This window comes from Drosophila tropicalis, unplaced genomic scaffold (assembly GCF_018151085.1).
Source record: "Drosophila tropicalis isolate 14030-0801.00 unplaced genomic scaffold, ASM1815108v1 contig_158, whole genome shotgun sequence".
Lineage (NCBI taxonomy): Eukaryota > Metazoa > Arthropoda > Insecta > Diptera > Drosophilidae > Drosophila > Drosophila tropicalis.
Window position 1 is genome coordinate 11,107,470 of NW_027172602.1, and position 16,337 is coordinate 11,123,806.

A 16,337-nucleotide genomic window follows, 5' to 3' on the forward strand; every position below is an offset into this window, starting at 1 on the left:
ATCAATACATAAATAATATTGCTAAAAACTATAGCTAATCATTTCGTCTCTATGTCAACCTGCTAGTTGATAGTTAATTCATTGTTTAAGGACAATCGACATGCCTAATCTACTTTTAAGGAAAGCGCAAATCCAATGCAAGTTTGCAGTTTTAACTAAAACTGTAACTAAATATGTCTTTTGTTTACTGGCATTTCAACTTTTTAGAATTTCAAATGTTTGGCATTGATTGCATAAATAAATTAGCTAGATAGAAAGTAGGAGTAGCAAAGTAGGCGGCAACTGGGTCGAAATATTACGGGTTGAAACTATCAATTAATTGCCAGGGCAACAATGAGATATCAGAGGATATGGCAATAACAAAGGCAACAACAACAACAGCCATCCAAATTGGTGAAATAATACGAATAATTATTATAAAATGTGCGCATAATGAGCGAAAGAGGAGTAGAAGTTGTGCCGTATAGTTTTCATTTAATTAACATTTTGGCCTAAAATTGATATGGATTTATGACAGAGGAGAATACACTCACACGCACACGCACACATACATCAACAGTGTTTTTCCATTTGCTAATCCAATTGAAAATCACCAAATTTTTCATGGCATACTTTTCAGCGTTTGCTGCAAAAACTTTTCATTGAAATTCATTTGCTGTTTGTTGCATTCAATTGTTGGTGTTAATCTAATAATCTGTTACTCAATTTATATTTATTTTGCTTCTTTGTCATTCTCTTCCATCACGAAAACTCCCTCATTCTCATTTCTCTTCTTCTAGCTCTCTATCGCTTTCTCTCTCTCTTCATTCTTGCTCTATTTGGTAATGTGGTTGACCTGTTATTGGTCGTTTTGTCAATTTAACCCAAACATCTTTCATTAATATTTTACTTAATTCTCGGCTCTTTGTATTTTGTCTCTTTGTTAGTTAGTTAATCAATTGTAAATCGACATTTAATTATAACTTATCTCTTATTTATTTATTTCAATCTGTTGTTATTCCATTTTGGAATTTTTTTTTTTCGCCTCATTTCTCGTTTCGTTTTGTTTTTTAATGCCTTTTTGTGGGCTATGAATGTCAAACTGTCAACTTTTTATAGCTTAGATTTGGCTTTGTAATGCGGAAAATTACATTCATTACATATAAATTATGAGCACACACACATCCATGTACATACATACATACATATGTAAATATAAAAAGGCGATTATAATTGTGTATTTTAATTTGTCTGCCAAAGACTGGAAGGAGGTTGATTTTTATATCGCTCAAATGAGAGGGATTAATTTCACAGATTTTGGTTTATAAATACTTTTTTTTAAATGTTTTTTTTTTTGTGTTTTGTTGCAGTTCGAATTAAGAATATTAACAATGCATTTATTTACACTTCTATCAAAAATTTCATTTTCTTTTCCTTTTTTTTGCATAAAACTATTTTCGAATACAGTTCAAACTAACTGACTGCATCATTTACCTAAACTTGTTGTTCACATTGCAAATATTTTGTCCAGTTTTTTTTGTTTTATGGTATTTCTGCCATGCAAAGTATTTGTTTTGGAATTCTTGCCTAATTTGCTCACAGAATTTTCACTAACAATAAGGCATTGAAATTATTGAAATATTTGTATAAATTCAACTAAAGGATTGCCTTGTGCGATTTGTCTTTATTTAATATTAATATGTACATATCACATCAAAATATAATAATAATAATTAATAATAATTAATAAATATACATTTTCAATTGTTCATTAGACTGGTTACATTTTCCATTTGGGTTTTTAAAGCAAACATTACGCATACGACATGGTTAACATTGGCTATATTGATTAATATTATTTGAGTTCTTTTTTCTAATGTCAAGTATTAATGTTTAAAAGCTCGTCTTTAAAACCTTTTGTTTATTGGTATTGCCATAACTTGTTGCTAACCAAAAACCACTCTAATATATATAAAAATATATTTCATTATAACTATGTACATATATAATTGTTTTGAATTGATTTTGTTAAAGGTCGACGGAAAAAAAAATGTCAACCCATAAATATTTCAAATCGTTCAATGCAAATAATTTTTATGCAGTTATTTATTTTTAAATATACTTTTTTTTTTACCATAAACTTAAAACAGAGAATTTACAGAGTTCATTTTAAAAGTATAAAATAAAAAAAATGAAAATTCCACAAAAACAGAAATGAGGTGTCGCATTCAGGTTGCTTTTGTATTGCGTTGGGTGGTAGAAAAAACATGTTCATATTATTATTATTTTTATTATTATTATGGCTAATTAATATTCATTAACTTAAAAAAAAAAAAAAAAAAAAGAGAGATATGAGTTGGGTTTTTTTCTGCGCTAATGATGCGTTTGTCACTAATCGGCTTACAGAACTCCTGGCAAAGGACGAAACATGTATAAACATGATGTTACGGTTGCAACGTAAACATATTTTAGACATAAATAGAAAGGAAATAATTACTTCGTTGAAGTGAAACTTCTTCCTTCTGACTTAATGACGAAGGAGTTGTATTTGGATTTTTGGAGGAATTCCCTTTTCTCATAAGGCAAGTCAAGGGTTCTTATCAGATATTGGATATTGTTTGATTTCATTCCACACGAATGTCCAACGAAATCAGTTTAACTCCATTAATGAAGTCACTGTCCCTGGATAGTTGCACCTATCGGGATTTCTTCCAACTTGTTGGTCATAACACTTCGAACAACTCCTTTAGGGAGCAATGCCTTCGTGGTCTGTCTGTCTGTCTGTCTCTGGTGACATCGTCATGACCATATCCATTGGCGTTGGCTGCATGGTTAAAAAATTATTGTAAATTTATTTAAAAAACATAAGGGCCAATTTACATTGGAGACTTTTGGGGGATGACTTTAATTAAGAAATCGCCAATGCGGAAAATCATAATTAAAAATAAGCCGAAAACTGAGAAGGGAAGGGAGAAATGAAATAAAAAAGCACAGCAACTTTATTTTATGCACGTTGTGCAATAATTTCTGGTTGCTTCTTCTGTTTCATGGGGTCATGGGGTTGTTGTTCTTGTCGTTATTTTGTGATTTTCCTTTTCACATGAATATAATTTATTTAAAATTTTGCGGCAATTTAAAGCAAATGATTCAGTCCGATGTGCAACGAAATTCAATTCGTTGTGGCAAAGATTGAGAATGGAGGGGACTGAAAAACCCACAAAACTGAAACAGTTGAAAAGAAGGTGGAACTTCAACCCACCTAATAACAACGCTGATGAAAATCGTTTGTGTATATTGAAAGTTTCAACAATTGAAGTTTCATATATTGACCAATTATTTAAAATATCGATACGATATCAATATCCACGCATTGTAGCAAATATCAGAGTTCAGAGGGTCTTTTACTGGTTATTATAGTTGAGCATTTGAAAGAGTTGAAAAATTTTCATTGATTTCATGCATATGTATTTCTTTCCAAAAATATCTCGTTAGCTTAATGAAGTTTTCAATGCCTTTAAGATGAGGACTTTATAGCAAAATGATTATGTAGACTCGAGGGAACAGGATTATATACCGCAATCAAAGAATATCTTTCCGGGCTAAAACATTCAGATAATCAAGCGAATATAACTTTACTGAACAATTTTTCTTTCTCGCTATTAATAAAGAGGATATTTTATTCTGAATTTAATTTTTTAATGATTTTACATAGCATACAATATATTTTTATTGCTTTGTGTTTTACGTTTTCCCCGGTTTGTTTGGTTTTTTTTTTAATTTATAGATTTCTGGGCCAAGGAAAAATGCGAAACGCAAGTGAAAAGAGAGTAGTGAATAAATGGCTTCAACTGATATATGAATATGAATGTGCCAATGATATATGTATGTATTAACGAGGTAAGTTCGAATACTTGTGAGGCAGCTCATCTTTCAACTCTTTTCTACCTACATACTCTCTTTATATTTTTCTCTCTCTGTCTCTGGCTGTTTTTGTGGCTGTGTCAATTGTTTGTATGTAGGTTAAAACATTTTGCAGTTGTTTTTTTGCTTGTTTGTTTGTGTGTTTTCACTGTAATACCCTTTAATGCCATGAAGAACACATATACATATGTCTATATTTTTCTGATCAGCAATATAAAGGTGCATATTTTAAATGAGTAGTTCATTTTATACAATAGATCCCGCCGAGATTGTCCAATGTAAGGAATTAAATATTTACACAAATAGGGAGAGAGAGAGAGTATTTGGTAATCGTTGCATTTGCATCTTAGGCTATTTATGTTGTTTTATCCTTTGGCATTTTCAAGTAATTTTTCACGCATTTCTGCGGCTGCTTTGCGCCTCATTTTTCACGCCCTTGCATATACATATGTATTCATGTGTGTGTGTGTCTGTGTGTGTGTATGGGTTAAGCTGCTTAAATATTTTTTCTCCTTTTGCAACATTGTTTTCGTATTCATTGTTGCTGCTGCTTTTCCATTTACAACACTTAAATTGTAAATAATGCCGAAAACCTCGGTTCTTCTTCTTTTTTTTTGTCGAGTGTGAAATGGGCAAAGCCACTTGCCTTTGACAACAAATTTGACTTTAAATGGCTCACCAGCCTCTGTCCCATTCTCTCTCTCTTTCTATCCCTTCACTGCCTTACTTTTATATCCCTTTTTTTTTTTGTTTTTTGTTTAGCTGGCAATTCGTTTTAATGCATTTGAAAATTATGTTTATTTTTTTCATTTACTAAAGTGAGTGTGTGTGTTGAATGTATTTCAGGAGTGAGACTTAAGCCAAATGAATGGGATGTAGTTTTTATTGTTGGGATTTTAATTGGCTTAGATAAGAGATGGAACTAATCAGACAAAAATGGTATAAAAAACTAGAGGGTACAAAACAAACGCATTTGTAGATTCAAAATAAATTTTGATTCAACTTACGATAGATTGATTTCAATAAAATGTATGGAGTCAGGTATATATAGTTTTTGATCCACTTTGATATTTTTTGACGTTAAGTTAAAGAAACTAAAAGAAATATCTCAAATCTGCAGACGTTACAGCTCCTAGGCAAACTGGGAAGAAGTTATTAAAGTTTCATTTCTGATTGTTTGAAATATAAATCATTGTATGTTGTTTGCCAACACTATTTACACGCTGATTTCCAATCAGTCAACACTGCAAAACAACAGATGCACTGTTATGCAATGCATTCCCAACTAAATAATGTTTCAGCTGAAATCAAAGTCACAATCAGGTTGCATAAATGAAGCCCGCCGATCAGTCTCACTCTCCCCAGCCTCCCCCCCTCACCACAGTTTACAGTTTCTTTCTCTTTCTTTTACTCTGTCGTCTACGGTTTTCATCTTCTCTGTGTGTCTTGAGCGCCCAGTCCATTTCTCATATTCACATTTTACATTTAAAAAGTTAACGTTTACATAATTAATGCAATATGCCGTTTTTTGTGTTTTCGAAACAAGTTTTGTAATGCGCTACTCGATGGCTTCACAAAAGAAAGTGAAATCGAAAATAAGAAAAGAAACTTCATTCCGTTTCGTTTACGGTAATGAAAGATCATCCAACGCATTCACAGCTTTCCCACTTGACCATGAAAATGCCAAATGGAAATGACAGAAAAAAAAAAAAAAAATCTGCATAACCGAAAAAAAAAACACACACACATACACACAAAAAAGATTAATAGTATGCAAGAAATGACACTGGCAAAATGTTAATTAAACGAAACTAGTAAACCGCTAAACATCATCATCACCATCATCATCTTTGTTATCATCATCATCAAGTTGGAGGTCAGACTTTAAGAGAGAGAGGGAGAAAATATTACGTAAACGGGAGGGAAGTGAGACAAAAAACCCGTTTAAATATTTATTTCTGCCAGGAGCTGACCTTGCCACACAAGAAGGGGAGAAACCAGTTGAATGTCAAAAGGTGGTGGGGTAGGGAGGGGGAGGAGTAGGGAGAACTGGACTGGGGAGGATGTCTTAACACAAGTGGCGCAATGGGTGGAGCCAACAAAGATGAGTGAAAACCATAATCATTTTATGCTTTTTTCTTTTTGCAATGCGATAAGAGCAAAAGTCAATGAAATGCCAAAGCAAATGTTACCTAATTTGATCAGCAAAAAAAAAAAAAAAGACAACAAAAAAAGTGGAAATGATTTAAACGAGAAATACAAGCTCTAGCTAGCTGAATAGCTCTCACACAGTCTGGAACTCTCCCTGTCTCGGTCGCTCTTTCTCTCTCTCTCTCTCACTCCTGGACTGTGTGTTTAAAGGAAAAGCCAAAAAAGTTGTATCAATTGGCAACGTCAACACTTTTTCACTACCAAAAAACCATAGATATATTGTGTATATATATATACTTATATAGATATCTCTATTTGTATTCAATGCGGAAACATATTGTTGGCATATTGTATATATACATACATATAATTCATATCGATTGACTTACCTTGCACGGCAACGATCAGTAGCAGCGTTGCGATTAGACAATGCTGCAGCATTTTGAAAGAAGTTTCCACGGCAACAGCAAAAGCAGCAGCAACAACAACAACAAAAGCAACAATAAAAACAAATCAAGAGCAGGAACAGGAACAACGAGTGGGCAACAACACCAATAAAACACTAACAAAAACTAAAACAAAAATATCTATCGATTTCTCGATACTCTTTCTTCACACCCTCTCGCTCTCGTTCAAACTCTCTCTTTTTTCAATTTAACAATATGTTGGTATAATATCGTATTGATCGACGAGCACAACGTCCGCAACGCGTTAATGCAAACCGCCAACTGAACGAAGATGTTGGCCAAGAAATTGCAAGAAGCCAAGTTTGAGTCGTTGTTAAATAAGCCACCGCTGCCGCCGTCGTCGTCGGTGAAGCCGCTGCCGCTTTAGTTGTCTCTATTGCGTTGGCTTTGTCGTCGGCATCGTTGTTGCCGGTAATACCGTCAGTAACGAACAACCAACGGGATCCCGTTCACAGTGATGATCGCTGAGAGTTAAGAAGAGCTCAAGAAATGGCTAGAACTCTCCAGCTGGATCTTTAGAAAAGACGCATTATGAATGGTTCATTATTACACGTTGATAGACGATCTTTAATAGAACCCATTCAACTTAGTAACAACTTCATAACAAAACAAACTTTTCTATGGGTAACACAATTATAAAGCAAAAGGTCGCATAACATTTCTCTCATTCTGGCATAAAGATATTCATATTTGGAGCCACCTTCGCATCACTGGTCTGAGCAATGGGTGGCTTTAGCTTTAATAGCAGCTTAACTTGGCTTGACCTCTCTCTCTTTCCCGCTTGAGTGTGCCACCGCGCTCGGCTCCCACAATCCTAATCTCAATTCACTTTCATTTCGACTGGTTGCTTGGTCGCCCGCTCTCTGACTCGCTCGCTCCCTCTGTGTCTCTTCCGTCTCACCGCAGCCGGTTTAAACTTAAATAGTATCTCAATCCGTTTATGCGGCCGACGTTGACGTCGACGTCGACGCTGCCGCTGCGCATGCGTAAGCATTTTCAATGAGTCTTAAACAACAAAAAGGAGAAAAAATATTCAAAACGAAACAAAAAGCCAAGTTTAAAAACCAAAAAGTGCCTCTATTTGTTTGTCAAATTATTATGCATATTGTCATCACCATTATGGTTGTTCGTTTCGTTAGATGTCCCATCCGTTTATCCATCCATATGCATGACTATGCCACTGTCTGTCCGTCCGTCTGTCTATCTGTCTGTTTGTCTCCATGTGTCTGGCAATTTACTTATCAAAAAAATCTAAATTTAATTTTTCGGTTTTCATTCTTTTACTTTGTGGTTTGTTCGAGCAAGTTCTGCTTGATTTGCTATGCACAAGAGGTGGAGTCAATTCTTTATTTACTTGTACATTATGTGTATGTAGATACAATGTTTGCATATCAATGACATGTTAATTACTGATATTACAGTTAGAGATTATATATGTTTATTATGGCCAAGAGAGAAGTCCACGCATGCTAATTAAGTCCATTGTCTCAACAAAGAGAAGGTAATGAGGAAAAATAGGATTGAAATGAGAATATCACCAAGAAGGTAGAATCAGAAATAAAATGGAATGGACAAAAAATTGTTTTTGAACTCACTAATCAAATGGAAACATGCTGAAAACTAACTCAATACTAAGTATACTTAAACGTTTCCGAATCTCTATGGAAATAGATTATATAGTAAGTATTAAATTCTGTAACTAAGGGAATAAAGTAGCCATATGCTAAAACCACCAGCATCACAGGATTTGAGAACTATTACTGCTTCAAAATTGAAGTTGACATTTCCCTTTCCATTTCAAATGTTTTAATTTGAAACTTATTTCTATAGAAAAATATTTAAATGTGTGTTTTGTTGCTGCTTATCTTATAAATTTCAAAGAATCTCAACTAATTTGCATCAAGCTGAGGCCTAACAATCATAACATAAATCGGCAGCAAAAAGCAGCAGCTGCTCAAAATCAAAACTGGTTAATAAATTCCACATAAAACTTTCGATTTTTTTTTGGTTGAAAATGTCAAATAGAACTTGAATTCATTTAGGGATTTTTTTTCTTTCGATTTTGTTGTTTTTGTTTCTGTGTTGTAGTTGTTTTTCCTTTTGTTTTACTCTTTGCCATGTGGGGGTAGATTAATTTTGTCCAAGAACTTGCAATAACTTTATAAATTGCATACTAATACTAAGCAATATTTGGAAACTTTTTTAACCTAATCATTGAATATTGCCAAGTTAGGGTATTAAAGTTTCATGGTAGTTAAACACTTGGCAAACTACAACTTTCGGGTTTCTATATATTTATTTTATCCGATTTCAACCAACTGGAATTTTTAATATGAATGAATGAATGTGAATTTTGATAGAGAAAGAGATAGAAATAGAGAGAGAGATAAGTCTGCCGGCAACACAAATTCTCACAATAAACATGATGTGAAGTGAAGTTTGTGTATTATTTTTTCATCAATATTATGCGGCATTATATGTGGATGAATGAAGGATTTACAATTTTGTTTTTGTTTTCCTTTATGATACATACATATATTTTTGTTGTTGTAGCTCTCACTCCCCTCAACTGATTGTTTTAGAATATATTTATAAATAAGCGACGGGAGCAGGGATTGATTCAATGAGCTGAAAAGGTTCAATAACAAAGAAAAAATTCAATTCGATTCGATTCCATGCTGATACCGGGCAAATAATTAATAGAAAATTGAATTTAAACTGTTTTGAAATTTGTTGAAATATGAAGAGGTTATGTGTATAATATATATATTAAATATATTCTAAAGAATTATATATGATAAACTTTCAATAAATAGCAAACCAACAAACAATTTTAAACAAAGTCGAAGCCAAATTTCAATGGTTAATTTGAATATTATGGAATATGTTGCAATTCGTAAACTAGTTGAGAGACAGTTTGGACCTTAAAGAAGAGTAAAGTCGCTCCCATGACACACTTTAGCACGACTCTTGCGTTTCCGTCTTTCCGTCTCTGTCTTTTAAATAAAACTATTCGTATTTTTGTGTGTTTGACTGTTGTTTTTTTTTTTTTTTTTTTGTGTTTTTTTTTTATGAATATTCATTCAGTCATCTCTGCTCTCTGCACACGCACGAATCCAATTTTTGGGCATTTAAACCAATAAATATGTAAATTATTTTTTCATAAATTTAATTAAATTCACCACAAAAGCTCTCTAGAGCTGGGGCATCTTTCTTTATCACAACAAACAGCAGCAGAAGTAGCAGCAGTAGCAGCAGCGAAAGTTTTTTCAAAAAAACAACAACAAAGAAAAAAAAAAAGAAGGGAGAAAACTGAATGGGAAAAAAACAGGAAACGGGGGGAAGGAAATAGTAAAGGGAAGTGAGAACTTTTGAGGGGCGTAGCAGTCAATGGGGGGTCAGAGGAGGTATGGAAGATGGGGGGAATGGTGTGTCTGTCCATTGCATATAAAAGATCTGATAAGAGAATAAAAGTTGAGAATTATATGCAAATATCTATTGCAGATCCAACTACTTGGTCTAGGGCTCTGTAGCAGGTGGCAGATGCTTGAGTGAGCTAGTGAATGACTGACTGAATGACTGACTGACTGACTGGCTGAATGACTAAATGAATAGCTCTGTATGCTTCGCTGATTCAAAGTTATGAAACTTATGTTGTGAGGATAAAAGTGGAAGGATAACAGAGGATGAGACACACAGAAAGCTGATGATAAATGAGAATTGTCAGAAAATTTAACGATTTTGACTGACAAAGAAAATTTCATAGTTTTATTTATGCCAACAACAACGACATAGCACAAACAACAACAACAACAATAATAATAATAAGAGGAAGAAGAGGAGGAGGCGGTTGAGCGGAATTCAACAATCCTGCCAGGCAGACGACATAAGCAAAATATTGTAAATGGTAGGTGGGTTGGTTTTGAGTAAAAAATTATGTATATACATTTGAGAAAAAATATCAAGAAAATTAAAAGCAGTTAAGAACGATAACGCTTGGCCGAGCATCAATTTAAACGGAAGCTAAATCACTAGGACAATGCCCACTTCCTGGTCACATGAACGAGAATGTGCCGAGAATTGTTCTCATCCTTTAGAACTCACGGAAAGTACTTGGAAAATTCAGTTATAATGAAGAAATGAAAACGAAAATCTGAACTAAGAATGGAATCTTTTCTGATTCGAGTCTCTCTTAATGGCAAGTCAGTTAGGGTAATGCCCACTGACCTGCTAAGATTTAGTATTACCTACTTAAAGCGCAAAGTTAAATACAAAATTTCAGCCAACTATACAAAGTTCTCAGGTTAAATTCTCAATATGTTTACTGAATTCTAGTGTATTTTCGATTCCATTAAATAAAACTATGTAACTGGCATAATTATAATTTTGCTCTATTTTAATCATTTCAAGCGAAAACATTAGTTTCTATGTATTTAGTCTTATGACTAACTAACCACTAATATTCCATATTAACACTCATCTCGCCACTGCACATACTCCATCTCCTTCGCCCGCCCTTTCTCATAACCAGGCTAATCGATGTTATTTGGCTTAATTGAAAAAAAAAAAAAACTATCAAAGAATCTAAATTTAGCTAAGACGAAATTTAAATACCCTTGCACTACTGAACTGCAAAAAATTCAATATGTTCCAACATATTTTTTCCTGCTTCAGTTGCATTTTAAGCACTTATTGGCATTATTCTCCATTTTTTTGTTTATTTTTTAAACCTCAAATAGTTTTCAAGCCTTAACAAATTGTAACCTTGGCAAGGGTATGAAAAATAATGTGAAAAACTCATGAGAAAATATCAAAGAAGTTAAATTCGGCTATGCCGAAGTTTATATACCCTTGCAGTCGTTGACAATAATAATTTCACATGTTCAAAATTTGTTTTCTGCAACTCAATTCATTAATATACAAACAAAACAATTTTACTCTTCATACTATGTACAATTTGTTCTTCTTCTTCCCTCATTCCCTAAGCAAAGCAACGCACGCATACACATACAGTTTATGTAGCGTTGCGTCTGTGTGTGTATGCATGTGCTCTGTTGATTTGATGATGACGTAGTAGGCAGCAAGCAGAGCTGCCGGCAGCGATTGAACCGATTTATATAGACTGTAACTTGTGTTCTATTTATCCGATCAGGGTCAAATTTTGGGATCTGAGATTTTATATCAAATTCTATTATATTGGTGAATTTCATGGGGATACTCCAATTTTTGCAAAAATTTTTGTTCCAGAGCTATATGATATAGTAGTCCGATCCCAAAGATTTTCATACTTTATCTCACCCGGGTAAAAAAAAGCTCCCAAAAAAAATTTCATCCCGATAGCTCTTAAGATGGCTGAGTAAAACGCGTACGCACCGACGGACAGACGGACAGACGGACAGACGGACATGGCTATATCGACTTAGCTTCTCATGCTGATCAAGAATATATATACTTTATGGGGTCGGAAACGTCTCCTTCTGTGCGTTACAAACATCTGACCAATTTTATAATACCCTCTGCAAGGGTATAAAAATGGTTAGGTTTGTTTTTTGCTGCTGATGATTGGCATGGCCAATGAATAAATGAATGAATGCCTGGATGAATCTAAAATGAGTGTGAGTGATTAGCAGTTAGGTTTGGGGAAAGAGAAAACAATTACGAGTTTATTGGAAATTAGAATAAAGAGATGTCTGCTGCCACTTCCACACTTCACACGCCAAGCACAAACACACACACACACACACAAACATTCACAACAAATCGAAAATTGAAATCAAATCGCAGCTGCTGCTACAGGAGAAAGGAAAGAAGGGCAACAATTCGATAGGACTGGCCAGATTGCGACAGGTCAGTTAGTTAGGGACTACAAATCAGGCGGCGCGGCACATTAATTATGATGAATGGCAGCGGCTAGGGAATGGAAAAAGCCAGCCATCTATTTTCAGTGAACCTCTTTCTCTCTCTGACGTTTTTCTGTCACTGGATGTATTTCCCTTGGACTGCTGTAAAATTGAAATTGAATTGAATTGGAAAATATTTGCACGAATTCCAATTCTCATTTTCATTTGTCGTGCCACCTGATATTCCTATGTTCGATCCCTCAATATCATAGGACGATTGTTTCGGCACTCCATGCTCTCTGGCCCTCTCACTCTCTTTTTGCCATGCCAGCCACACCCTTTTTTCCGTTGTCTTCCACGTTGCAGTTGCAAATTTTCCATGCTACACTCAATTACAGGCCTTTTTGTGTTCATTCGATTGTTGCCCCCTCCCCAGTTGTTGGCCCACGTACAATCCGCAATCCGCAACCCGTAACCCGTAACAGAAACCTTTCGCGTAACCAAATCATCCGCCAGGTTTTGGTCTCTTTTCTTCTCTCCCTCTCTCTTTCTCCCTTTCTCTGTGTGTGTGTGTATGTCTTTGTGTTTGTTTGTTATTTGTTTGTTTGTTTGTGGGCAGTGACTGACCCTACCTTACCTTCTCTCTCTCAACATTTCAATTTTTCTCTTTGCTCATTCCCGTTCGAGTGAAAGGACGTGGCAATAATAACAGAAGCCACAATAGAATGTTGTGCCCGATGGCATGGAAGAAGGTGCTGCAACATTTTCTAAAGTGAATCGAGTAACTGAGACTGAGATTCATTTTTTTTTTTTTCAATTGAATTTCCATCACCGAGTTTAAGGGCCAGTCCGTATTATGCTAGAAAGGGCTAAAGGAGTACTTTCAGTTCATCAAAATCAAAAACTTGCTAATTGGTGAATGTTAATGAGCTTTTCGTAATTTCGACGAAACAAACCAATTTGAAAAGCAATGAAGTAGAAGTAGATATTAGCTAGTAAGTAAATCTAAGTGGTAGTAATCGCTTCAGTATATCTAGGGACGTTCAAAATCTTAATTGACCAATATTAACTTCTAGTATCAATTCATATCAATAAATTCTTAACTTTTCGTTCATTTTGTTTCACTCAGAAGCCACAAAAAATCTTTATATATGTATGAATTAAATTGGCACGACAATAACTCAACCATAAGCACAACAACAAAAAAAAAAAAAATAATAATAATAAAAATAATCAAAATAGTCAAAGCCCCCGAAAAAATAACCAAAGAAAAAAGGAGAGACTACAAAATAAAAGATGAATGAATAAATGAATGGAAAAAAGCATGAGGAAGAGCAAGAGGGAAAAAAGTGAAAAGCGGCGACAGAAGAAATAAAAATCCAAAATAAATTATTTAATACAAATAAAAAGTTTTTCGATTTATTTTGGTGTTTTGTTCGAACTTTGTGTTGCATGGCCACATAATTCACTTTAGTCGTGAATCCACACCGTTCTCTTCTCCCCCGCCCAGCCCCCTCCCCATCACATCCCACCGCTCGACATCAGACCGCACCAGTCCACTACACCACAGTCCACTCCTCTCCATAGCCTACTCTACTCTGACTGCTTGGCCATATTGAGTAGTAGCAGGTGCATAAATTTAACAGCAATCGACAACGATGGCGAAATTTTGAAATAAATGTGAATGCTACAGCTCGCAATGTTTTAAGTGTGAGAGTGAGTCATTTCCGAATAAACTCCAAAAATGGGACAATGCCAATCATTTGCCAGTGTCCTGGAATTTTGTTAGCATGTCCTGTTTTTCCAATCCCTTTATTTCCCATCGACTTGCCTATACGCTGAAAAAGAAGAATCCTGAAAAACTTTCTAATACAAAGCAAGTAGATAAGCTTTCTTGTATTTGAAACATGAGCTATCGAAAGCAAACGGAGTAAGATGTCCTTAATTACAACTTCCTATCGTTATTTTCCTTTCTGTAGCAAGCGATTACATGTAATCGACAATTATCGATGCATTAGTCGATTATTTCGATGCATATTCATTTAAAGAATTAAAATAATTAACGATTAAATAGATTTCCTTGAAAGTGAATTTTCGATTTGAAGACTTTTGTTATGCCCATTTGTTCAATGCGTTTTATAGGGTATAAATGATAATGAAAATAAAATGTGTTGGTCGGGTGGGTGGGATTTCTAGCAGCAAAACCTAACCAATCCCAGTCAACGCCTCCGACGCCATCAGTTGTGAACTCCACTCGTTTGCCATTTATTTATTGGAATGCCCATCACCAGCACTTGACCATGTTAAGGCCTCAGATGCCTGCAAATGACTTGGAGCGTTTTGCACCTGCAAAATGATTTCATTTTCGAAACGCGTTTCCCTTGCCAGAATGTTTTTACTCACTTTTTGGCTCTCGCTCCTTCGAGCGGCTTCAGGCCTTGTTGCTTTCGAAAAAAAGTGTATTAAATAAAAAGTGACAACAAATATTGTTACGCTCTGTCGTCCTTTGTGTCCTTTCTGCCATGCTCCCTCTGCTTCTTCTTCGGCTAATGCGCAGAAAATTGGCCAAAATTTCATTTCATGGCCTGGTCGTCGTCTCCTCGTCAAATGCCACGCCCTGTAACTAATGGAAGTGAAGCTTACTTTACTTGTAAGCAAATATTTGCAGGTGAAACAAAGTTACCCTCACCTTTTGGATGCTAACAGCGAAGCCAGTGACAGTCTTCCCCCATCAAAGTGTCAGACTTCTTTTTTTGCTGCTGTTTTCCTTTTTTTTTTTTTTTGTTTCTTTTCTTTCTTTGCATCGCATCGCGTTCTAAGCTGTGTGCGGATTATCAAAGCAAACAAGCAACTTACTCGGCTTCAACTACTGCGCCTTAAACGTCCTTCTCCTTCTTCTTGGCCTTCCCCCTGCCATTGGCCACTGATTTTTATACCATACACCCATAGGGTGAAATGGTATATTAAAGTCGCCAAAATGTATGTAACAGGCAGAAGGAAGCTTCTCCGACCCTATAAAGTATATATATTCTTGATCAGGATGAATAGCCGAGTCGATCTAGCCATGTCCGTCTGTCCGTCCGTCCGTCCGTCCGTCCGTCCGTCCGTCCGTCCGTCCGTCCGTCCGTACGTCCGTCCGTCCGTCTGTATGAACACGCAGATCTCGGAGACTATAAGAGCTAGAGCCACCAAATTTGGTATGTATACTCGTGTAGTATGCACATGTTCAGCATTAATTGGAATTTCGGCCACGCCCCCTTACGCCCCCAGGAATCACATAAAACTGTTTTTCTTAAAAAGTATGACAGCTAGAGACATCAAATTTAGTTTGTATACCCGATTAGTTAGTGCGCAGAAATTAACTGTTCAAACTTTTTGCCACGCCCCCTTACGCCCCCAGGAATCACATAAAACTATTTTTCTTAAAAAGTATAATAGATAGAGACATCAAATTTGGTTTATATACTCGTTTAGTTAGCGCGCAGAAACTAATTGTTTAAACTTTTGCCACGCCCCCTTCCGCCCCCGGAATTTACATAAAACTGATTTTCTTAAAAACTATGACAGCTACCGACATCAAATTTGGTATGCAGACTAATTTAATAGACGCGCAGAAACTGGCTATTTAAAAATTTTGCCACGCCCACTTCCGCCCCCGAAAATTAAACAAAACTGATTTTCTCAAAAACTAACAAAGCTAAAGTCACCAAATTTAGTATGTATACTGGCTTAGTATGCGCGCAGAGTATATATATTTTCATATTTTGCCACGCCCACTTCCGCCTCCATAATTAAGAAAAAACCGATTTCCTCCTGTAGTTTTTTGACCATCGCATTCAAATTCGGCAGACTAATTAATCTTATCTATTTCTACGAAACTACCAACTTTTATTGAAATCGGACTAGAAACATGCAAAATATGCGTATGAACGTATTTTACTAAGCGGTCCACAAGGCCAGAATTGGCCGTTGGCTAGTG

General features: G+C 35.3%; 1 protein-coding gene across 1 annotated transcript in view; it reads right to left on the reverse strand.

The window, feature by feature from the left end:
* Positions 1-6,752, reverse strand: part of Cda4 (chitin deacetylase Cda4) — a 41,773-nt gene extending 35,021 nt beyond the window's left edge. The window contains exon 1 of the mRNA XM_068302942.1: positions 6,441-6,752. Coding sequence (XP_068159043.1) covers positions 6,441-6,492 — 52 coding nt within the window. The 5' untranslated portion in view covers positions 6,493-6,752. The remainder of the gene's footprint in view (positions 1-6,440) is intronic.
* Between the last annotated feature and the right edge of the window lie 9,585 nt (positions 6,753-16,337).